The sequence below is a fragment of the Grampus griseus genome (genome assembly GCF_964374135.1).
Source record: "Grampus griseus genome assembly, chromosome: 7".
Lineage (NCBI taxonomy): Eukaryota > Metazoa > Chordata > Mammalia > Artiodactyla > Delphinidae > Grampus > Grampus griseus.
In genome coordinates this window covers 7,412,990-7,438,119 of record NC_139001.1, presented here as the reverse complement: position 1 = coordinate 7,438,119, position 25,130 = coordinate 7,412,990, and the positions used below count along the sequence as shown (strand labels likewise).

Below are 25,130 nucleotides of genomic sequence, written 5' to 3'. Positions count from 1 at the left end.
CACTTTGTGTGATTTCCTTCGATCGTTATGATAGCCCTATGAGGTCAGTGATGTTATCCATATTTTACAAATAAGAAAAATGAGGCTTGGTTAAGTATCTGATCTGAAGTCTCAAGTCTGTGATAATTTACTTAAGTGAAGGAACCAGTATTGAAACTCAAGTTGGGTAGGCTGTAAAAACCACCTTCCAAAGCCTATACTCTTTTACTCTTCCATATACCAAAATGCATGCCAAGAGGCTCCAGTTTTTTAAAATGTTTGTTTACTAGAAGCAGCTATATTTATCTGTTTATTATTAATCAGATATGCATATATAACTGATAATCGGATCATCTGATTACTATGCTGAGTTGATATAATTTCAGTCAAAAGCAAAGATCTTGTTTTAGTTGGCCTGTGCTCTCTTACCACCAGTAAATTTAGGCTTTTGAATGATTAAAAATAGCTTGCGCACTGGTACATATTTGGTTCAAGAAATGTTGAATGAATTCAAGTTACTAATAGGGTTCTAAAATGAATAAAAAACCTTGCCCTTAGGGAAATAAGACATGCCCAGGAATTTCCAGTACAGGGAGGCAGTGGGAAGTGCTGTAAGAAAGGCATGGCTAGAGTGCACTTGGAGTGCAGAGGGAAGGAATTAATTTCAGCTTGGAGAAAGCCTCTTTGGGAGGAGATGGGTTTGAGATTGAATTTAAAGAATTTGAACGTGTGATAAGAAGAGGAAGGAATTCTTGGCAGAGAAAACAGTAGAATTAAACTTAAAAATATCCATGTAGTCCTTAACATTCCTGAATCCACAGAAATTTTGATGGCTTGCTAGACATTACAGGTTAAATGGCAGCCATTATGTTGTAAACAACTGGTTAAGCACTCAGAGGATCAGAGAAGAAACTGAACTGGGGAGGAAGTTTTCGTTCAGGAATTTGTTCAGTTATTTTAGCATAATTATAACTATTCTAGCATTTTTCTTTCCCTCTTAAGAAAGGTATATATGAATTTACCCAACTTGCTCAAGGAGGGTTTTTGTTTTCTTTTCTTCGGGCGTGTACGCTGAGTTGAACAGTTTGTCATCAGCATCATCTTGGGTTAATGCTTCTTTATACTCACCAATGTCATGTAATTCAAGGCATTGGGAAATGCCTCACAATATTAAATTCCTCACAAAGAAATAATTACATTGTAAAACCAGTGATGCCAAAGCAGTATTTCCCATTTGTCCTCAATCCTAGTGTTTGACAACATTTAAAAAGTTCTTGAAGTTCAGGTAACTAAGAAAGCCGTGTCTTGAAATGGAAAGAGCATTGGACATGGGGATCACAAGTGCCATCTGTTCTACTGCTTGACTTTGTGGGCTAGGGCGAGTTCTGAAACGGTTTCCTCAATTATAAAATGAAGAAGGTAGTTGAGATGATTTCTGAGGTCTTTTCTGCACTTCATATTCTGAGTCTAAATGTTTATTTTTTGGTTTCAGTTGGGAGTTCCAAAAATGAAAATTGCCTTAAGAGAAGGAAAAAAGATAAAAATTTAATGCTATTTCTCGATCTGCTTACTATTTCATCTCTCTTATGGTTTGGATATAGGATTCTGGCTATGAGATTATATAGGATGGCTTTAAGATTTGTGGAGACCAAACGGTTAATAAAGCAGTGCTCAATTGGAGGATTGAGAATGGTTGGTGTACTTTGTCCCCACCACCCCCTCAAGTCCTGATTCACAATGAGCCATCGTTTCTAGTAGGCGTACTTCATTTCTTTGCACTGCCTTAGGGTGGGAAAAGATTATTGCTCATTGTATGCATATGACCACTCACTGTCCCAAATCACTGTGTGTAATTAAGCATGGCAGTGGCTGAGATGAAACACTGCATTGAAGTCCTACAGATGGCATTCATTCCTAATTTCTTTGTAACCTGAGACATTTCCCGTGTTCCTGCTCTCTAGAGGAATGGAAGGCACAGCCATTTCACACAGCCTGAGGTCTGTTTCTCCTCAGTTGCTATCCATATCTGGGAGTATGACCTGAGTCTCTGTCTGCTTGGTACCCATTTTCAGCTGCGCATTATGGAGTCTTGCTTCATGTTTAATTTAGAGCCAGCAGTGTCTTGGCAAATACCAACTGTTTCTTCAGACTGTTCCACATTTTCTCTTTCCTCCTAAAGTGTGCACTTCACTGGCCAGTACTTTGTAGCTATTCTCCATGAATTGCAGAGGAATAGGGAAGTAATCTCTCCTATCAAATCACTAGTGAGAGAAACAGAAATGGCATGCTGAATATAAATAAGCATACATTTTATAGAGAAATATGTCTGATTTTCTAACAGGACTGTGAAGGAGGAGCAAAGAGAAAATCTCTAGCTAAGAAAAGGGACTTAAACCCTAAGTGAGAGGCTAAGTCCTGCTTGGTTTTTGGACCGTCCTGGCCTTAGCAAGGGCACCATGGTATGGAGTAGTGCATGTGGTTGATTCTGTCACTTAATGCTCAGTAACTAAACAAATAAAATGTATTTCATTGTAGCTAATGCTATATTTGATGGTAAACATCTTCGATCAAGAAGTGCAGTTTGGGCTTCCCTGGTGGCGCAGTGGTTGAGAGTCCGCCTGCCGATGCAGGGGACACGGGTTCGTGCCCCGGTCCGGGAGGATCCCACATGCGCTGGACCCGTGGGCCTTGGCCGCTGAGCCTGCGTGCCTAGAGCCCGTGCTCCGCAGCGGGAGAGGCCACAACAGTGAGAGGCCCACATAACGCAAAAAAAAAAAAAAAAAAAAAGAAGTGCAGTTACAGGGCTTCCCTGGTGGCACAGTGGTTGAGAGTCCGCCTGTCGATGCAGGGGACGCGGGTTCATGCCCCGGTCCGGGAAGATCCCACATGCCGCGGAGCGGCTGGGCCCGTGAGCCGTGGCCGCTGAGCCTGCGCGTCCGGAGCCTGTGCTCCACAACGGGAGAGGCCACAGCAGTGAGAGGCCCTCGTACCGCAAAAAAAAAAAAAAAGTGCAGTTATAAATATAAGTCATGAGCATGTAATGTACAGCACAATGACTAGTTAACTCACACAGTTAATAATACTGTTTTTTTTTTTAAGTGATTTGGTTCTAAAGAAATACATTCAGGCTGAGGTTATGTGGCATTTAATCTGTCTCAAGACTTAAGTGGTTTTTATTGTGTAAAAACAAGGTCCTCTTACACCATGTGATGATTATCCTGTGATTTCTGCAGGAGAGTATGTATTGACATTGACCAACTAAGGCTCCTAGCTGAGGCTGGCATTTCTCACCTAAAGAGTTTATTCTTGTATCAACAATATTACATTATTCTTTTATCAAAATATACAGTATGCTTTCCTCTAACATGCCTTCCTTCCCACACAGTCCCCCAAATGAAAACCTAACCTCCAGAAATTAGAGCCTCTAGCAGAGTGTCTTCCATGTTTATGCTCTTCTCTTAAATAAATCTCACATTCATTCAAAGAAGCACAAGAAACATCTTTTCACTCTGCTGTCTTCTCACTGCAGGTGGAGCAGTTCTGGAGGTTTTACAGCCACATGGTACGTCCCGGGGACCTGACAGGCCACAGTGACTTCCATCTCTTCAAAGAAGGAATTAAACCCATGTGGGAGGTGAGGACTGAAAGCCTCAGACTGCTTTTCTGAGCAAGTTTTTTATTTTAGGGGTTTTTTGTTTGGTTTGTTTTTTTTTTAATTTTTAAATTTTTTTTTAAAGCCATGTCAAAATTAAAAGTAGTTTATAGATTTCTCGGGACTTCCCTGGCAGTCCAGTGGTTAAGACTGTGCTCTTCCACTGCAGGGGGTGCAGGTTCGATCCCTGGTCGGGCAACAAAGATCCTGCATGCCTTACGGTGCTGCCAAAAAATTTTAAAAAATTTATTTTAATTCTAAAGAAGTATTTTAAAGTCTTCTCTGAAAGCTGTGTCACTATTTGGTCCGTTGGAAATGGGACCTCTAGGAAAAGGCACTAATTCCATTGTTTGTCTGTGTGGATGGTTTTCAAAGATTGTTTTATCACTAAAATGGTATTATAACAACATTAAAGGATTTTTAAAAATTACTCTTCCCATAGAACTGGTTTTGTGTGTGTGTAATATGTTACCATAGGGTACATATGATTGAAGTGAGTAAAAATAAGCTTATGGGCAGCAACTGGAGACCCAGAGCTGAGCTCTATGATCTCTTTGCTGTAACCCATCTTCTCTATTCCGATGCCAGAGTGTTTTTCTAGAAGACAAACGGGATCACCCACACATACCCCAGTTAAAAATCTTATGCAGCTCTCCATCGCACACACGATCTTGCACCTAATTACCTTTCAGGACTTGTCACCCATCATCTCTAAGTCCTCCCTTCACTGTAGCTAGACCTTCCTCTTTGCGTCTCTGTCTCACAATCAGAGTTTGCACACTGCCGTGTTCTTCCCAATGCCGGCAGAGCCCTTCACCTGCTTTACCTGGCTAACTCCGGTGTCCCTCAAGACCCGGCTTAAATGGTTTCCTCTTCTTGGGTGTTTCTGTCATGTTCTTTCTGAACTTCCTATGCATATCTCTGTTACAGCAGTACTTGTCAAACTGTACTGCTGGAATTAATTTTCTTGTCTATCTTCTTCACTAGACTGGATCTAGGTAGAGACTGTGGCTTCATGTCTGTATTTGGGACATGGTAACTCTTGATAAACTTCTAGCGAATGAAGTAAGGAAATCTGTTTGAAATCTGACATTTCATTTTGATGTAGTTCCGAAAAAGGATGATGATGATTATTATTATCATTTTGGCGTATATTATCATTTTGGCTACGCCGCGGCTTGCGGGATCTTAGTTCCCCCACCAGGGATCAAACCTGGGGCCCCGGCAGTGAAAGTTCCAAGCCCTAACCACTGGACCGCCAGGGAATTCCCAAGAGAGGATTATTTTTAAAGGGTCCGTTTGGCCATTTTTTCCTATAGAGTTGAGTAATTGGGAAGCAACAAGACTTCTTAGTGATCAAGGGATCGTTGGCCCTAAAGCAAAAGAGCTGTGAAACCATATTTTAACTTTAAATGCTTTCTCTCTTTTCACAGGATGATGCAAATAAAAATGGTGGCAAGTGGATTATTCGGCTGCGGAAGGGCTTGGCATCCCGTTGCTGGGAGAATCTCATCCTGGCCATGTTGGGGGAACAGTTCATGGTTGGGGAGGAGATCTGTGGGGCTGTGGTCTCTGTCCGGTTTCAGGTAAGCCACCCCACGGGCAGGTCTGCTCCTCATGTTGCCTTTACTCTTCTCACTGCCTCCGATTTGCTTTGATGATTCCTTCTGTCGTTCCTCCTGTAGGAGGACATTATTTCAATATGGAATAAGACTGCCAGCGACCAAGCCACCACAGCCCGCATCCGGGATACGCTTCGGCGAGTGCTTAACCTACCTCCCAACACCATTATGGAGTACAAAACCCACACCGACAGCATCAAGTATGTGTTGTGGGGGCTTGCGGGGGGCGTGTCCCTAAGTTTAGCAAATGTAGGTCCTTAGTTGGGCCCAGAGGAATGTGGTCGTACAGAGACTGACTTCAGGAGAAGGGACAGACCAGTCTTCCCCTAGTGCTTCTGGCCACCTGTAGCAGTTCTTTGCTGGCAAGGTTCCCTGTCCACCTACACTGTGGGGTGCTTTTTATGAGAGAGAGCCCTTCTGCAGAATCTCAGTTGCACTGCCTGGGCTTGCTTTATTCACACAGGCTGTCTTGTCTTTCATGCACTAACCACTGTCGTAGAATGAAAGACAAAGTGCTCTTCTTTTTCTTGCTGATTTTTAAGATAATTTCACTGAACAGTAAGGCCCTCCTCCCTGTCTGCCCCTCACTCCACTTTTGCATGTCTTTTTAACCTGTTAGCTTCAGTCTGTTTTCTTTGTCCTGGGAAATCGACTTCGTATCAGGAGTGATGACTCCATTTCCTTGTGTGTAGAGCTGAACTCGTAGAGGAAGCAGAGTAGCGTGTTTGTGGGAGTAGAATCTAAGGGGAGCATGGATGCCAAAGAGGAAATTACCTTTGCAGTCTACCTAAGACTCAAGGAAGTGGAGCTGGACGTCCACAAGTGAGAATCACTGGCTAGGGTTGCTCCTTCAGTGATTGAATGTCATAAATAAATCCAGGTTATTATGAAAACGTTGTGGGGAGTGGCTGTTAGATTTTCCTCACAACTGGAGGGAGAGCGAGCCAACTAGGAGTCAGGACTTGGAGGTTTAGTTCTCTCCTTTGACTCTAATATCAGTGTGTGCCTTTGAAAAGTCTCTCTGCCACTCTGCTTCAGTTTCCCCATCGGTAAAATGGATAATAACGCTTTACCCAACAGGGTTGTTCGAGGCTGATTTAATCTTTGTAATTGAAGGTCCTCAGATGGAGAATGCTCTTACAGGGCCAAGTATTATTACTCTCATCATCATCATTAGTAATAATATCATCATCCTGCTTATTAAAAACATTACTAGTAATGAGCCCAGCCATGGTGTTCAGCAGGCAGACCATTTGGGAATCTTTTTCCCCTGAATTTACAGATCGTATTGTGGGTGGAACTGGCTTAAACTAGCTAAGCGCCAGTTTTTAATTGGGAATGCTGCCATAGGAGGTGGTCTGTATCGCATGGCTGGGTGTGGCTCATTGTCGCCACCAACAGTTATTAGCTAGCCATGACCCTGATTGCTTGCCTCCAGTCCCCGGGTCAGCATTGTTTTTCTCTAGGCAGATTTTTCCTATTCTTTGTTCTGGAATACAGGTAGTTTCTGCCCTCCAGCCAGACTCAGTCTAGGCTGGAGAGACCCACACCTACCTTTTCTAGGACTCTTACATTCAAGGTTCCCAAATGCTCCCCACCCCCATCCCCCCCAGAAGCAACCTTTTCACCTGGATAGGAAAGGGAAAGAGGTATTTTTCAGCTCTCCCCTCTCCACTGTTCTCCCGCTCTAATACCCTGAAGCAGTTCTTCCTGACTTTTGTAGAAACACGTACAAGTCCTTAGAGTCTAGGAGAGCCTTGGGGCTTATTGCCTTAGCCTGCTGCTTGCTGCCTTATCCAGAGGCCTGCCTAGTACTCCAGCCCTGCAGCTGCAGGGACCAGAAAGCCCTCCTTGATACCTAGATGCTACTTTTCCTCGCGTCTCCCTCTCTTTCTCTCCCAATGTGCCAACATTTTGCACTTTCACTAGAATGCCAGGCAGGCTGGGCCCCCAAAGGCTCCTTTTTCAAAACCTCTGGAAGCCGCGGTTGAATGTGCCGTGACCCTCTCCCTCTCTGGATGGCACCGTCACTGAAGCTGGCATCGTCGGAGTCTCTTGCTCTGTTGGCGCGCTACCTGGAAGACCCTTCTGTCCCGGACAAGAGGAACCGGAAGAGCATTTTATGTTTTAAGAACAGGCTGACACGCAGCAGCTACAACAACAGCTGAGATCACTTAATAAATGGTGCTAAACTAGCTTGTCTCATGCTCTTGCTCTTTATGGTGCATCAAAGAAGTGGCCTTTCAGACTGACTGTCACCATATTAAGGAATGGCACAGACTTCTCCGCGGAGGGCCATCCGGGGAACGCAGCCTCATTTCCATAAGCCCATTGTATAACGTCACATGGTATTTTGTTCCAGTTCTGCTGAGGTCCGACATAATGAGGTGATATGATATCTAGCTCTCAAAATGAGACCCCATTTTTTTGGTATTTGAATTTTAGTTTCCATCTAGTCATGCCGATGACCAGAACAGAGTGATTTCTGACTTAGAATTCAGCTTGAAAGTCCGTACGGTTGGAAAGGGGGATCCTTGGCCTTTGCTTTGCTGACTTTGTATGTCTTACTTCAAAGAAATCTCTTGCTTGGAGGTAAAGCCCTGCTTCCGTCTGTGTGCGGCTGTACGTATAGAGCTTCCTTGCTTTGTGTTAATGAGGTTTACTCACTGTGCTAAAGCCGCCCAAGCCACAAGCTCTTTGCCAGCCTTCTCCCTTCTGCTGTCACCTTAGAGCCAGATCATCTTCCTCTTTGAGCTCGCCCTGCTTGCACGGTCTCAAGGTTCTAGCCCTTCCCTTCCTCCCAGTCCCCAGGGTTGTTGTGCATCAGGACCTGGGGTGGGGAGATGTCTTTGTCCTGCTTGAGTGTGCTCCTTAGGGCATCTGACCACACATAGCACATACCAGCCCCTCATGTGCTTTGTGGCTTGGCATGTATGTGCTACAGCTTGGCCTTCAGGCCCCTAACCTGCATGTAGAATTTCAGCAAGCCTTACGTTACTTTAGGCTTTCTGAGGAGCTACCACCAAAACCAGAAGTGAAACACTTGCCCGCACTAGGCCAGGTTGCCTGATCGCGCCTGTGAAGGTGGCTGTGGGCGTAACGTGGAGTTTGCCAGAGTGGCTGTGCGCTTCCATTATGGCAGCAGCGCCCTGAGCTATACCATCCTCACTGACCATCGGGCTCCACGTGACCTGGGATCCCACAGAACACACACTGGGACTAGAGCGCCTTGGGCTCAGCATCCTGGAGGTGTTCGTATCGTTGCTTTTTTCTGTTATGTACCCCAAACTGGGTGCAGGACCTAGAAGATGGAGACTTGCTGATGTGTGGAAATGCCTGTTCTCTCCGTTTTCAGCGTTTGTCAAAGCATTACCTTCTATGGCCCTTTCCCTCTTGCCTTCCACTGTAATGTTACATGTATTGACCTTAATTTCAGCTAATGTAACTGGTCCAGGGGATGAGCTTGATGTCACCTTCCAAAGTAAGAGTTGATGAGAAAGCACCAAACTGACCGTGAGACCCCTGTGATCCTTGCCACATCTGAGCAGAAACCGGAACTGTTCTGCTTTGCTCTGCTCCTTGTGGCTCTCCCACAGGTGTGGCTCTGTTTGAGCCAAGGAACTGGAACTGCTTGGACTTGAGAATTCCGGGGAAATGAGGAGGAAAGAGCCGCAGTTCTCTCCCAGCTGCTCTGGAGATTAGGGCTCCTGGAAATGGTGAGGGGAATTTTTTAGGGGTGGCTTAGATTTCTCAGTCAAGCGTACCTCCACCTTGCTCTGTTTCAGTCCAGTCTCCGGTGTCCTTTTTCAACTATCTGGTTTTCCCAGGCTTCCCCTGATCACACTGCTTGTGGCCTTTTCCTGCTGCACTCCCGAGAGGCTGATGCTGCGCACAGGGCGTGACGAGCTGCTTTGCTGCAGAGGGGATGCTGCCTGCTGCCTCGTACCCTTGCTTATTGCCAACAGTTAGCCCCTTAAGGGTGCGTGGGTCCCACTGTGAAACTGGTTCAGTTGAGTGTTAGCTCAGGGGTGTGGCTCTTTCTAATGAGGCCAGTCATAGCTGAGATTACAGAGATTTGGGTCCTTGCGGGCATCAAGTGATTCACTGTATCTGCCACTTTGAGGACAATCTCATAACACAGCCAGACTTGCAACCCAGAATCACGGGACCACAGGATAAGACTTGGGGCGCAGAGCCATATAGAGCAGCAGTGCCTCTTGTGAGGAAATTCCTCTTTGGAGTAGTCTCTTGAGTCCCTTCGTGCCTCTGGCCTGGAATGGGAGAGGGAAGACAGGGCCAGCTGCACTCCGTGGGCCACAGTGTTGGGAAGACTGACCAGGCCCCTCTGCAGAGAGAGCTGAGGGTAGGTGACTTCTCTTTATTCATCTATTCTAGAGGAGAAATGGGTCGAATCACGGGGACTTCACCACATCTAGATTTCATTGTATTTAAACATTGAACTTCGTAGGCAAGAACCAACCATCCCTTCTCTTGCCATGGCTAAATCATAGCCAGGTGGCACTGGGTCATACCAGCATAATTGCTGGACTTTGCATTTGTGAAATGTTCCCCCATGCTGATGTTCAAGGTAAAGCCCAGACTAGCAGGAGGCCAAGTTCGTCCATGAGTATGAGGGCCAGCTGAGTGCAAGGCTGTGAACTGAGATTTGGGCCAGAGTAGGGGCAAGTACAGAGTTACACAGAAATGAGATCTCTGCTCTCAGAGTTTGCTTTCTGGTAAGTGAGCTGGCAAAAGGTGGTCTTTAAAGGACTCATGGTTATCCTGTCATTTGAATCTGTTTAGAATGCCCTGTAGGCTATATTAATCTCATGGTAATTTTAAAAAGAATATTTTTTTAAGAAATTCAATTTACATGACAGTTTTAACATTTAACTTGTTCTTTCTTTACCTTTAAAAGAAACAAGTTTTAATATTACTAATATGCCTGATGGAAAATAGCTAGAACATTCGCACCTAGTTTTAGGCGTTTGATTTGCCTCTTAGTCAAGCATTGGCCTGTGAGAACCAGCGATTGTACCAGTGACTCTGACCAGCTATCTTATCTCCACTGAATCCATATGAGGAAACTTCTTTGCCCACATTCTTCATGTTGAAGTTTTTACATATGAAGAAAATACTGCTGAAGAAAATGGGAGGGCAGTTTAATACTAAACTGGATTAGAGGGGACTCTGACATCCACATTTCTGAAGGTTCTTGACACAGAACTTCTGTTTGGACTAGTGTAGGGCTTTCTGGAAACAAAAGGATAAATGAGGTGAAGCTTCAACACAGCCTTGTAATTTCTTGTTGACACCTAAATTGCTTAAATAGAATTTAAGTCTCACCTTTAGAGCAAGAGAGGGGTTTCCTGGGTCGTTGCCCAAGCGTCAGAGTTTGCTTTCTCCTTATCTCCATTTGTGAAGAGTGAAATGACCTTCTGACATCACTCGTGGACTCTCAGAGTTCATCACGTTACCATCTCTCCAGAAGGAGCTGTGAAGCAGATGTCTTTCTGTGGAAACTGAGTTTGTGAATTGATAAAGACTGGCATGCTTATTGGGTGCTCTTCCATTTTCCTTCAGTTAACGTACCTGTATCAGTATTTTGGCAGTACTCTCTCTGAAGAAACCATTAACTTCAGATCAATCTCTTATTCTGAGAGATACATCATTAACTTATAAATGCTGCTGTTTACAAGAGGGAAATACTAATGAAACTGATGTGAATATTGCCTGGAAGAATGAATTTGTTGTGCCAGGTCTCTGTATTTAATCCCTTCCTACTTAAAAAAAGAAAAGCTATCTGTAGGAGACCTACTGATAAAATATATTTTAGTGGTCATAATATTAAACCTGCAGTGAGCTAATAATTTAGCACATTAAACCCTATATGTTGTCACCATGGGTATATCACCCCTTTAAACCAAGAATGGAATAATTGACAGTAAGGAGTTTTAGATTTAAAGGCACCAAATTACCCATTTTATATCTAATTCCCAGGGAAGTTACCTGACACTTTGTCCCTAAGTGGCTGAAAAATGGTTAAGGCAAACAGGAAGGACATAAGCTCCTCTCAGAAAACTTGAGGTGCGTTAGGGCTTCCAGATACACAGGGCATCTAGCTTTCTCCTGGTTTTTGGCCAGCAGTCACCAAGGCCCTGGTCTTTGTGGAGCATCATTCCAAGAGACTCTACCCTCAGTCACATTTCTTATCCCTTTCTAACTCCAATTTCTAAATTAAGTTAATAAGCATTAAAGTTGTGTTGAGCATTGGCCCTTGGAAATTTTGAGCTGCTGTGACATAATACAACTTAATTTTAAGATAATAGTTACTTGGGTATTATCAGAAACACGTAACCTGATAAGAATTTGGGTCTGAGTTTAGAAGGGTCAGAAGGTTGGAAATACGAAAGCAGATGAAGTGGTGTAATTTCCTCATTGCGTCTTTGGACACTGTAATGCTGTTGGGTACCTGCCTTTACCGTCAGGGTGAGGCCTGATGAAGAAAGATAGTTTCTGCCACCTGTCCTCACGTCCCCAAGGCAGAAAGCACGGCTGCCCTTCGCCTCAGTGAATTGGAGGTGTCTCCCATGGTGGGTGAGCTTAGCTCTGACCTCACTGGTCTCCCCTGTAGACTTGTTGAAGGAGTGGCTAGAAGAACGTGCAAATCTTCTAGGGAGTAGTAAGGGCCAGACTTAGCCAGGAGACGAGCCAGCTGCCCCTGAAAGGTGCCGGCCACCCCGCTAAGCTAAGAGGAAACTCTAGGAGGGGAACCTCACTGCTGTGCTTCCAGGTATCGGTGGGCTCCACTTGACCTTGAGGGTATCTGAAATGGGGTGTGGGTTTATCTTGTCTGTTCTCTCTTTGTTAAAAAGCCTTTGATCTGAATGTACTATTGTGTTTTTTGTCTCTGGTTTGCCAGGGCCTGGGAGGAGTTTCATGGCCTGGTGAACAGCAGCGGCCGCTGATCGGACGCTCCCCCTCTGTCTCTCACACTCAGGGTAGGGCCTTGTCTACCTTTTCTGTAACCTTGTGACATACCTCTCAACCGTAGGACCCTCTTCCCAAGGGAATGCCCTCTCCCCACTTGTCCCCAGGCTTGCCTCTGCCAGCATTGAGCCTGCTTCAGCTCCTCCTCATGGACTGATGCCACAGTCTCAGAGGAAACCGCTGAGTCCAAAGCCACTGACTTATCCTGCCTGGGTCACATGTCTCCTGGTGAAGCCCTGGGCAGGTCGATGAGCCTCGCTACACTTCTGTTTTCTGATTTGGAAAATGAGTTTCCACGGACTGACATGTCTCTGGTGTCTTTGGATGCCAACATTCCATGATTAGAAATGGCCCAGAGATCCATTTTCTTTTGCCTGGACGTGGCCATTTTTAAGCCGTCTGACAGTGTCCTGTGACTAATAGGACAGTTCCACAGGCCACAGTATGGGTTAGGTGAGAGGTATGTCTCGTTTGCTGGTGGTATTTGTCAGTTGTGAGGAAACAAGTGATGGAACTTCTGAGTTTCAGCGGTTAAAGTGAACTGGGGGTAGATGTCAGGGCTGTGTAGGAGGCACGGTTCCAGGTTGTATTGTGGCTAGACCACCACGTGTTTGCTGGCAGAGAGAGACCCTGGGATATCGAAGGCTGGGTCAACTGAAGCATTCACTTTAAGAATATTTGTATTTCAGTTAAGGGAGTTCCAAGTCCATGTGTGTATCTTTAGCAGAAGGAGTTGAATTGGGTAAATTTACTCTGGATGAGAGGAATGGATAAAAGGACGGTATCTCCACGTGCCCGACCCGAGAGCACATTCCTGGACAGTAACTGTCCCCGCCCCAAACCCATCCCTAAGAAATGGAGAATTTCTAAAATGGAAAAGAACATGTCAGCTGTAGTAGCTGCTTCAGAACTCCCCTCTCCCGGGAAGGAAGGGAGGCTTTTTAAGGAATAGGAGACCTACATTCCTCAAATGAGCTAAAGAGATGGCATGACACTGTGAGGGACAGAAGCGGGTGGCCAGGGGTCTGAGTAATAAACAGTCCCAGAATTCCTATACACTCATGCCACTCATATCTGTTTTTTCAATAGTTTAATTCCTTTATTATAAATTCAGCTTCTAGATGATAACATTAGATTTTCAAAATTGCAATTTAAAGAGTTTCTCTGTATAGTCAATATAGAATTCTGAGATGGATGAAAACCATGTATCAGCTCTAATACTGATACATTGATGTGTAGGCTGGAAAGCAGCAGATACTCAAAATAAACCAGTTACATTCCCAGAGGCCTCTGGTGCTATAGTGGACATGTTGTAACAGCACTACCATAGTTAATTCTAAGGTTCCTTTTCTTTTGCTTTTAATGTCCCTAAAATTGGGGTGCTTACAGTGAATGTGATAAGAAAGGTTTTTGTCGTAGTTTAATTGGCAGCATTTACCTCTTAATGGTGGTGCCTTTAAAATTCAACAGCATCTTAGGTTCCATAAAAAAAAAAGCTTTAAAATGAAACTGGAATAGACAGAATGGAAGACGTAAAATTATTCCCTCTCCTCTCAGCTAACACTAAACTCCCCAGGAAAAGATCTTTGAATTGCTTTGAAAAGTCACATAGTTGCGTAAGTTGCATAATTGCTGTTTTGTAGTCTCTTTGTTCTTTTTGTTGCCCCCCGCCCAATATCTTTTTTATAGGGCAGATTGAAGGGAGCGTTCATGGGTTAGGTGTTCTCCTTGAAGCACGGACTTGGGAGGATGAGGGGAGTATTAGAGTCTAAACAAAACCCAGCTCACTTCATTGCGCTGACAGACTTGAGAAAGACTTCATACTTCACCGTTATCGCTTTAACCTTGTAAGCGGTAAGAGGGCTGTTCCAAGGAGATGCGCATACCCAGCTTGTGGGGCTTTGAGCTGCCGTTTTAGAGGCCCCAAACTTTAGCCTTCTTGTCCTCCCTCCCTCTCCTCCCTTCCAAGTAGATCACTGTCTATGAAGAAATTAAAAACTGCTATTTAAATCATTCTTGAACCACAAATACTTTTCCTCAATTTATCTGATGTTCTGTGACGTTACATGTGGCTGCTAATATTTTAGGAGTATGTCATTTGACCTCTATTACCATTACAAATAAACATTGCCCTTTTAACCATGGCTTCGGTAGAAGTCCCAGTTAGCTGCTGGTTTGGGGCGGTTGGGGAGAGGGGTAGATTCTGGGTCCCTGCATGTCTAGGCTGACATGCACAGAAGCAGTGATCTCTCTTGATGGAGAATGAACTTGGTGTGGTCACTCGGTAGAGATGAGAGATTGAAGTTTGCCCTAGTAAACCTAGGGGGTTTGCAATTTTGTTTGCTTTGCAGGGAGGGAGAGAGGAGGAAGCCAGAGCTGGCCTGGGCCGGACAGCTGGATAGCCAGAGAATGATTCCCTGAAGACCGTGATGTAAAGATGTTATCATTTCCTTCTAAACAATCTGTTATATCATTGAAAGCCATTGAGCAAACCCAAACCCAAAAACCTTCCCAATAGTCTGCACATTGCTAGGTGCTTGGAGGGTCTAGCTTTCCGGAGCTCAGTCTAGATTGTCTAAATTTTAGTTTGCTTTTAAAAGAAGAGAAGCCCATCTTTTAAAAAGAAAAAAAAAAAAAAGAAAAATTGATTGTGGCCTCTGCCACTTCCTGTCTACCTTCTCTCTTTCTCCTAATCTCTCTGTGCCCTGCAGCCTGGGGTGAGGGACATAACTGAGGATTAGTTCCCAGCTGGCTTGAGGTGAACACATTCCTCAGACTAAATTTGGCACCAAGCTCTTCTCAACCCACTTTTTTTTTTTTTAGAAAGGCTGGACCTGAGCCGCCAGCTGCCACCCGCCTGCTTCAGCCTGTCATTGTCAGGAGCCTGTTGCCCACCCTCATTGCTCTTTGTTTTTCTTTATATCAGACTCTTTTTGGAAAAACTCAGCTGGATTCTCCTGGCTCTGTTCCTCTGTCACTCCCCATTTCCATTTTACAAATAAACCTTAGAATGATTCTGACTTCTTAGAGATTTCTGACTATGAAGAGATCTGTGGCAACAGAATTAGAATCAATATTACGTATCTTAGTGGGAAGGTGCTATAGAGCCCTTCAGCTTACCTGCCACCGGGAGGGTTTGTTCTGGCCCAGCCCCAGCACAGTGCAGGAGTTCTCCAGAACGTAGGTGGCCTGCGTATGGTGATGATTAATCCTAAAGATTCTCTTCTTTACATCACTAAACAGCAGAAAGGGCTGAGTCCAGATATTTGCCTGCCATCTCTCTTACTCCAGATAAGACAGACAATTCTCCCACAGTCAGAAGATTCTCTGACTCTACCTTCCCGCACACCTGGCTTTCTAGTCTCCCTTCTGGTTGACTTTTGTGATCCAATTGATCTGTAGGGACAGAGATGGCATCAAAGGGGAAGAAGGAAGCAGCAAATCCTTCTTCCTGACCACTCTTTGTTATTAGAGGTGTCCTCCATTGTGCAGACTGTCACAGCACAGCGTCCCTAAGGGGACTCAAATAGCACACCTCAGTTAACGCCTGCTTTTCTCTGTCTTATGATCAGATGCATTCTTATTCTTTGTTAGCTTCTTGCGGCCCCTCAGTGGGGTCTGCCCTTTTGAAAGGCCCTTTAAAAAGATGATTACCCCACTAAGTCCTCTTTGTGTTCAGTCTTCAACTCCTTAGATGGAAATCATTGAAATTCTCAATAGCATTGATCATTGAGCTGCATGGTCATGTATGTCAGTTACAAAAAATACCAGTGGGCTTTTGAGATAACATCAGTTTCTTCCCAGCCAGAGTTCACCCACGCCAGCTCCATCCAGTTTCCCTCTCAGTGTGCTTGTCTGCAGTTATTGTCTGTGTAGTGAGGGCTGTGAGTTACTGTCAGCCTGCCACCATCGTGGAGGAGAATCTGTTAGCCAGCAGCAGGAGAAAACTGCTGTTTGGCTGGGCTGAGCATATTCCTTCGTCAGTATTAATTCATTCTGGACCAATTGCCAGATACCCAATCAATTGTAGCAATTTTAAGACAGGTCAGTTAAAACCAAAGCTTCTAGAATGTTCCATTAAAATTAAATGGAAGAAATCATTCCAAAATCAGGTTAATGAGAATTTTTCTGTCTCAAAATTTCAGACGAGTTTAAGTCTGAAGCGCTGGGCCAGAGCAGTAGATGCAGTGACCTCTAAAGCCCCTTCCAGCCCTGAGATCTGGGGATTAAAGTGGCGACGCGAACTGCCAAGGTGTTGTTGGATTACTAGGCTGCAACAGGAGAGGTACTAGTGGGCGGCCAAACCTGTCTGCATCCAGTAGGAGGCAACTAAGAAGACATCACAAGATCTGTTACACACACACACACGCACACGCACGCGTGTGTGCACGTGCTAAGTTTCTAAAGTAAAGTGTACTCAGGTTTCACCTCTTAAGAATATCCTTTCATAAGCAGCTATAAGTTTTGAACCAAGGGATTTTTGGTTGGTTGGTTGATTTTTTTGAATATGTAATACAATCTGTCGTTCAATTTTTTTTAAAAAATGCATGTGCGTGAGTGTGTGTGTGTGTGTAAGAGAGAAAAAGGTTTGCGTCCCACTCTTTCTCCATCTGCCCAGCTTCCAGTGTCCCTTCCCCTGCCACCACACTGCCCCAGGTAACAGCGTTTTATTACGTATGACTTCCTTGAGGCAGATATGAGCCTTATTTCCTCACTCACACAGGAGGCAGCATATCAAGTCCACACACTGTTCTGCACCTTAACGTTTTCAGTTTCTCTTGGCGATCTTTCTGTATTAGTAGAGAGTTTCTTTTCCTTTCATTTTTTTTAAGCTGCACAGTATCCCTTTAATATTTAGTCCCCTATTAATTTTTAGTCCCCTGTTCACACGCGTTTGGGTTGTTTCTGACCTCTTGTAATTGCAACCAGTTGAGTCCAAGTGGCTGAAGGGACTCGGGAGGCAGGTTGCTGTGTTGCCATTAGATGAGCAAGGAAGGAAGGTCCTGGGGTGTCAGGAGGGCCCGAGAGCTGCCGAGGCCAGGTTTCCGTGTGTGTGTGTGTGTGTGTGTGTGTGTGTGTGTGTGTGTGTGTGTGTGTGTGTGTGTGTGTGTGTGTGTTGCCTAGAGATGACCTGTGTATTGAATGCTCTCTTTTCTCCCATTTTTTTTCTTTCAGGGACAATTCAAGCTTTCGAAATACAAAAATCACATTGTGAAAGTACACAAGCTGGCAATAATCCTTTTCTGTATGTGTGTGTTTGTCTGAAACGGATGGGAGGTCTCCGGCTGGCCCTTCCATCTGCTCACTGAGGGGACGTCCCTGAGCCTCGTGCTCCCCTTTTGCACTCATTCCTGGAGGACGGATTCCGCTAGACACCCTCCAGCATCGCTGACTTTATAAAGCGGAAAAAATGGAAAACGTGACTTTGTAATAGACAAACTTTTTTTTTAATGGGGTTCTGTTGGGGGAGTTCAGCCTTTCCTTTTTCTGTGTGCTGTCCAGATGCCTCCCGGGCACCCTGTCGTGCTCTCCTCTGCTGTACAAAGGGCGTCGTGACCACGTGTACAAGCCAGAGCTGTCAACTGAGCGTGATCAGTATTATGAATGTCTGTGCATCCAGGAAAAGCTTTTTGTTGGAGAGTCCCGGAATAGCTATAAATGCTGTCTTTTAGACCTGCCATTAAATTATTGGGACGTTTTGTTTATTTCACGCCCCTCTTCCCCCAAGCCCACCACTTTCGGAAAATGTGTTACTGATTTTGTATTGTCTCCTGCCTTATGCCCTCCAGTCTTCCCTCCTGTGGGACTCTTTCCTTTTAGGCACTGCTGCACTTAGAAGTTTAATCCAGTGGGCTACACTGGTTTCACTGAGGCGACTTAGAAGGTATGACTTCATAAATTAAACCAGAGCAGAATCCAGTTTAATGAGGAGCTAGGTTATAATAGAGCTTCCAAGTACAGGATGAGGAGCTGAGGGCAGTTTCTGAAACCGTTTTCCCACATATGAGCGGGGCCTGTGTGTCCATCCTGTTTCTGTGGGTTCTTGCATGCCTCTGACTGAGGAAGGGAAGCAAAAGCTGGTTGTTGCCAGGTGTTAACACAATATGGTGAATTCTATGATCTGGAAACTGGGACATCTGAAGAAAAGTTGACCATGATGGATGGCTTTCTTTGCACGGCTCTACCTGTCTGCAGTGGTTGGAGAAACCTACTTTCAGTCCTCATCACCTGGTGTACGTGTTAGCAGATGCGTGCTGATCCAGGATGCCCGGACAGAAACCTTGCAGCTGCTGCCGCCAGGCTCTGAAAATGACCAGGCACACATCAGAGAAGCTGGGTGATCTGACTCCAGAAGGACTGAAATCAGAGAGGTCAAAGAGCACCTAGGGTTGAAATAAGTACCGAGGACCAGTCCTACGGCAGCCTCCAAGGATCACTGGCTTACTTGGCTCTTGTGAGCAGAGATCGCAGTACCTTAAATTAAGGCCTCTCCTAAAACCTGTCCTTGCAGGCCAGGGGGCCTTAGCCACCTGGTCTCAGAGAAATCATATGAGAGTAACAGGCATTTCCTTATTGTATTTATATTACTGTCTTCCTACTTTCCAACTCCTGAACACCCTGGAATTACCACTGTCTTGGGATGTTTTTTCCTGAAAGAACAGGGGAGTGTAGAGCCAAAAGGGAGGTGCTTCCATTACAGGTGAAGTTAGATAGGATCTAGCAGTGACTTAAACTCCAGGAATATGAAGAATAAATTCTAGTGCCCGGACAGTTGTGAAGGGCTCAGACAAATATAGGAGCAACATTGGCTACAATGGGGAGCAAAGGCGGCCTTCTGAGTTTAGACCCAGAGAGGTCTTCACTTTTGCCTAAACTCAGATTTGCCATAAAAATTCCAAAGAGAGCAGATGATTGGATTTGCCCTCCTTTGGGCATCTGCCTGACTATTATTAGTGTGTGAGTGTGGGTGCATATGTGTATAACGTGTTCGTGAGTGAGGGTTTCGTCAGGCCGAGTGCTATGGTATATTGTCCATATTTGTGTTGACTTTTTTTTTTTTTGATCTCATTTGTTCAGATGTTTTAATCACTTGTGTTTCCTAGAGCTGCACATGCCTCCCCCACCAACTTTTTCTTTGCAGTATTCAAAAGTTATTTTTTTCCCATCAAACACATACTGGCTAGAACAAGAGTTATTTCTGCTAGGCAGCATCTTACCCCTAGAGCTCTCCAGGTCTGCCTAACAGCTTTAAATCGGGGATTGAAGAGTCAGTTTTTCCAAACCACCTGTTTTCCACGTTAGCTTGCGAGGTCTTTTCAATTCTTTTTGACTCCATGCGCCTCTGCTACACTGAGATAGGACACGGTTACGGTATCACCAGTTGTAAAGACGAAGGCAAAAAGGTGCGCCAGAGCCAACCTAGCAGACGTATCAGGTTGCTGCTGGGAGGTGGGGCGTCACAGTCCCCTTTGCACAGGCAGGCTGTTTCCAGGACCCCTCAGAAACTGGTCCCCACTCCTCTCCAGGGCTCTTCTCATCTTATCCCTCTATTCACATCCCTGTATTCACATCTTATCCCTCTTATCCCTGTGTGTGTTTCCCTGTGATGTTGGCAGTGACAATAATTTCCCACCCAGAGAGAAGCTTGTGGTCCACGATACTCCAAGAATGAATTTCCAGGTATTAGCCAGTGGAGGCACAGAAGCTGTGACAGGAGTGAGTCAGTGCTGCACTTTCAGAGCAGTTGTGTACTGCAGTAATAAATGGAGAACATGAAGAACCTGGTTGTGGACTCTTGAATGCAGTGGAAATGGGGACACGGGTAGTTTGTTACTACTGCTTCTGCCCTTTGGTGCGTGGGTCTTCATTTTAAACGCGTTCCAGAACAAAATAATGTGGGATAGTCCGGACGCTGCAGTATCATTGACATAAGTGTATCATAAAACTGTCCTCTAATTGACATTAATCGTTGCCATAGCAATTTACATTTTTAATATCAAAATAGTTGTTAATTCTAATTCTTCTAAATTCGGGATGAGGAATATTGGAGTGGAAGGGGGTTCAAAGGAAGGTTTAGATTTGGAAGTAAGAAATCACCCCAGGCCTTAGCTTGGAATGTTTTATTTAGCCCAAGAATGGACATGTGGGGCATTCCAATGACCAGTGCCCATGTGAAACACCACGGGAGAATGAAACTTAATGCAGAGCCTCAGTGACTGTTGATGGAAGATTTAAAACTGTAGTTTTGAGACTTCATTTCAATATATAGAAATTTCCTTTCCGTGTATATCAGTCACAGTCCAAGTGGAGACAGAAAACATGCACGTTATTTTAACAATATGGTAGAATTGTTGACTCAGTCGTTAAAAAGACCTAAAGGAGACACTAAAAAACCAAGGCAGTAGCGACTCCAGGAGGAGGTGCCTCTGAGGATGGAAGCTGCTCACCTGGTGCTGGTGTCTGAGGGCGGAGGGAAGCTGGGCTGAGCTTGCTGGGAGCGGCAGCTGGCTTCAGCTGTGGGAACACGCTGCTGTTGCAGAGCTCCACGAGGCTGGAGCTCGTCCCTTTTCCTTCCTCCAGCGCTGAAGTGCACCCTGTTGGGGGAATCCAATGGTCTGCCAGCTGGCAAAGTAGAATTGTGTCCAGTTCTATACCCAGTATCACAAAAACAGTTAAAAACAGTGAGTGTGAAACAGAGGTAAGGGCTTAATCATTGGTACGGTCCTCCCCTTTAGCCACTCAGCATCCATCCATACCCTTCTACACATATTTGGACTTCAGTAGTATTACAAAAGCAACTCGGTTTCTGCCCAACTTACAGCTAACTAATTGTAAGACGGTCTTAGCCGCTCCCCAAACAGGAAATGTAATGCTTAGCAGTGAGCGTGGGTCTCTGGGCTACGCTGATTCCTCCAGTTCAGTCACAAGCTCGTCTGAATAGAACCTAGAACAATGAAACTAAAGGGGAAAAACTTCCCCCAAACTTGCATGAAATAACGAGGAAAGAGGAAAATTATGTGTGTGTTTACGCATAGCAAGCCAGACTATGTATAGAGTCTGTAACTATCACGAGGCTGGAGCCGATACTTGTTTACAACTTCCTTTGCCACTGCGGAGTCTATTCCCTTCGCTCTCAGCGAGGATCTCAGCTGGTCAGGATTCTTGATTTGGTATGGTTGATCCAAACCTTTATTCCTGAAAGATCTGAGTTAATCATGCAGCCTTTATTTACTACAGTTTTCCATTCGTTTTTGCTATTTCTAAAAGAGGCCCTAGAGGCCTCTCTGGCTTCCGGCCAGTCCTCCCTACCCCTTCTGTGTAGCAGCGCCCAGGTTTCCCTTTGAGGACGCTCCCCAGGCAGTAGAATAATCCCCTTATTCGCTTGTTGGTTCAGTGTCCTGAACAGCCCAAAATAGCCAGGTGAGCGGCAACTTGCAGTCCAATGGAGCCATTTCTGTGTCCCCTGGTAGGCGCAGACCTCCTTGTTGAGGGGACTGGTGAGAGGAACCCCTCCCACCTCTATTCCTTGATTCCTGGGCACGTGGATTCTGGTTATGGGAGAGACTCGTGCAAGCACATACTGCAACCTCTAAGACACCTCTGTCCTTTCAGGACACATGGCGCCGTAACTGAGTCTTCCACGGGCCATTCCAAACCTGTTTACCCAGCTGCTTCTGCCACTGGGTAGTGAAGGATGTAAAGGTAGTGAAGGAGGTAAACCTGTGGGTCATAGGGTCACAAGTCCACTGCCTCACCTCATTTGCTGTGAAATGAGTTTCTCGATTAAAAGTAACATGTGGAATACCATGCTGGTGAATAAGGCATTCCATTAGTCCACAGATGGTCACGATGGGAAAAGCATTATGGGCAGGGAATGCAAATCCACATCCCGAGTATGCATCGACTTTCATGGTTTGCCAAAGGGCAATGGAACGAATCCAGGCCTGTTTCTTTTCTTTGAGCTTTGGCCACCTGGATTTCCCCAATGTTGGTATTTCTCATCTCATATCTCTGCGCATGGGGTCCACTTTCCCTTGGCTACAGTCCTGTTTGGTGTTAAGTGTCACATCCCCCCAAGCTTAGTTCCATGTGACCGTTACACTGAGCTCACCTCCAAGATCATTTTGACTCAAGCTCAAATATCTTGGACACGTAACCCATCTCCGTTCCAACAATTCATAGAAGTACAGCTAGCTGATGTGTCAGCTCCAAGAGAACAGAGCCCACAGGAGGCTTCTGCTGTCCTCAGAATATTCATCCAACAAACACTAACCTCCCGGGGCGGGGGTGGGGGGCAGTGGTTGGGCAGTGTTGCGGCTATGGTGATAGATGAATAGGCAGTCTGGGGCTGTACCCGTGAGGAGCTCAGGCTGGAGGGGAGAAGCTCCAGAACACAGCAAGTGAGGTGTGCAGAGTGTGGTGGGAGAACTGAATGGAGCTCTAGCGTCCTGGGGGGCCAGGGAGGAAGGAAGGCCTCCCGGAGGATCTGCGGTTCAAATGTAGTCAGTGTGGGCCCAGTCCAGTGGGGCTGGTAACCTTCGTGCACCCAGACTTTGAAAATGCAGACGTGAGACGACCGGTGGGCTTTATGCTGGAGGTGTTCCCTCTGGGTGAGATCGGTATCACATGTAGAAAATTGTACCAGTTATTAAACGCTCTCAGTGCCAGGTGCTGTGATAGCTTTATGTGTATAGTTAACTTAGTCTCACAGCAGCCCTATGGGTAGGTTATTATGGTCCCCATTTTACAGATGAAGAAACAGGCAGAAAGACAGTAAGCAACTTGCAGAAAGTCACGCATGTCATGCAAGGGCAGAGATGGGGTTTGCCCTTGGGTCAGTTGAGTCCCGAGCTCCTAAACCTTCTAGGGCAGGGGAGGGAGGGCTCGCCCAGTCTGCAGTTACTTGGATGGATAAGAATGATGGTCTCCAGAGCGCACCCGGGCCCTTTGGCTATCAAATGACCCCTGCTGCTGCAGGGTGGTCCCGAGGGGTGAGAGGCCCCACCCAGCTGGTCAAAGAGACTCAAGAATAAGTGTGCAGGGTAGTTTCCCCTGCGGTCCCTGTGGGGGCAGGAGGGCACAGTGGTTTACTTGTCAGGTGACACTTTATATCCTTTCCTCATCCTGCACCACCCTTCTGACATCAAGAAAGCCTGAGTGGGGCTTCCCTGGCGGCCCAGTGGTTAAGACTCCACGTTTCCAATGCAGGGGGCACGGGTTGGATTCCTGCTTGGGAAACTAAGATCCCACATGCCATAGGGTGCGGCCAAGAAAAAAAAAAGCCCGAGTGCTGGCCTCGCACCAGACCACACCATGTAGGTCCTCAGCATCTCCATTCCCTGTTTCCACAGTCATGAATATTCCTGCAAAGTCACTCTGCCCAAATCATTCTCTCCATGTTAGTCCGCCAGGCCCATTGTCTCATCAGAGCCCCTCCACTAGCCGCCTGGGAAGCAATACTCCCACCCTGAGAGCAAACACCCAATGTTCTACCTAATCCGCCCCCACCCTTCTGCCCCATAAACACAGACAGTGAGGTTTTGTGTCCTGGGACTTGATCTCCACCCTGACCGCCATCTGTGTGGCTGGGGGCTCAGGACACCCCTCACCTGCCACGCACTCAATCAGGAAAGTGAAAGCACAGAGAAACGCGGATTGAACTTGGGCTCTTCTCACGAGTCCCAGAAGGCAGGTGGGTCAATCAGATGTCCCTTGGCCAGTCCATCTTCCCCTGTCACTGACAAGAGGACCCGGAGGCCCATCTCCGCCTTGGCCTCATTCTGCACTCCCTGGGCCCCGCTCACTTCCTGGAAGGTGGTGAGAGTCCTACAAAGGCTGAGCACGTCTGTGGCTGGGCTAGCCTGGCACCACCGAGCACGGGGCTCCTGGGGGTTCTTTCTCAGGTCTGTTCTCCCTGCTCTCGGGCTCGCAGTGCCCCCTCTGGCCATCCGGGCTGCAGGGCCGGCCAGCTCATCCATCGCCAGGCTCCCTGCTCACTAATCCCGCCGCCTATTTGCGTGTGCCCATTCCCCACCCTGCACACGCCCTCTGCCTCCTGACGGCTCCCGCTTTGTCCCTTTGGCCTCCAAGACCCTTCACATAGAGCAGGTAACTGGTCCTTCTTCCTTCCTGCCTGCCTCCTGGTATGCCCTGGCCTCTGGTGACCTGATATCTCGCCTCACCCCACAGCATCTTCCCCTCATCTAATCAGTGTGTTCCTCCCACCTCCCCCTATAACACCCTCTGCTATCCACCCGTGTAGTAGCTCACTCTACTAAGCCTGGTACTGTTGAAGACCTAACTGTATTTCTTTCTTTAATACCCTCCCTGGTAGTATTTTGGCCAGACTGAGTTCCTGGGGTGCCCCGGATATGCCCTTTTTCTTCCTTCTATGCGGCCCCTACACATCTCTCCACACTTTGCCCACCTCTATCACCCTTTGGATGCTACTTCCTCCAGGGAGCCCTCCAGACCCCCTTCTGTCTGAATTACAGGCACTTCCTGTGTTCCCACAGCCCTGGGTCTATGCCAGTGCCCTTGTCCGTCTCTCCTGCTGGGTGTGGGTTCCGTGACAGCAGGAGCCACTCCTTCATCTCTGAACAGGGCTGGCTTGGAGCAGGCATCCAGATGCTGGCTGCCCGGAAAACTTCTGCTGAAAGCAAAGTTACAGAATGCCTTAGTCATTGTGTGGTATCCCACACAGCACTGCTTCTGACAGTACACAGAAAGCATTTTACAGCAAATGCAAGGCAGCAAAGGGCTCGTGCTCCTCGGGTTCTCTGGTCTTGCCGGCAGCCATCATCTTGAAGCAGTGGGTGAGACTGCTGACTACTGCGTTTGAATTTTGTTCGCTGGGAATTAATAAATTGTTGCTCTAGTTTTGCAGA

At 46.2% G+C, this 25,130-nt stretch overlaps 1 protein-coding gene across 3 annotated transcripts in view; it reads left to right on the top strand.

Annotated features, from left to right (window-relative positions):
* Positions 1 to 20,006, top strand: part of EIF4E2 (eukaryotic translation initiation factor 4E family member 2) — a 29,129-nt gene extending 9,123 nt beyond the window's left edge. The window contains exons 4-8 of one of the 3 annotated variants that reach the window (XM_082658807.1): positions 3,509 to 3,613; positions 5,065 to 5,217; positions 5,317 to 5,453; positions 12,176 to 12,254; positions 17,419 to 17,557. In XM_082658807.1, coding sequence (XP_082514933.1) covers positions 3,509 to 3,613; positions 5,065 to 5,217; positions 5,317 to 5,453; positions 12,176 to 12,221 — 441 coding nt within the window. In that variant the 3' untranslated portion in view covers positions 12,222 to 12,254; positions 17,419 to 17,557. Of the gene's footprint in view, positions 1 to 3,508; positions 3,614 to 5,064; positions 5,218 to 5,316; positions 5,454 to 7,182; positions 7,443 to 12,175; positions 12,255 to 17,418 lie in introns of those variants that run through there. The other 2 variants (XM_082658808.1, XM_082658806.1) reach the window with 2 other exon arrangements.
* Positions 20,007 to 25,130: the final 5,124 nt, after the last annotated feature.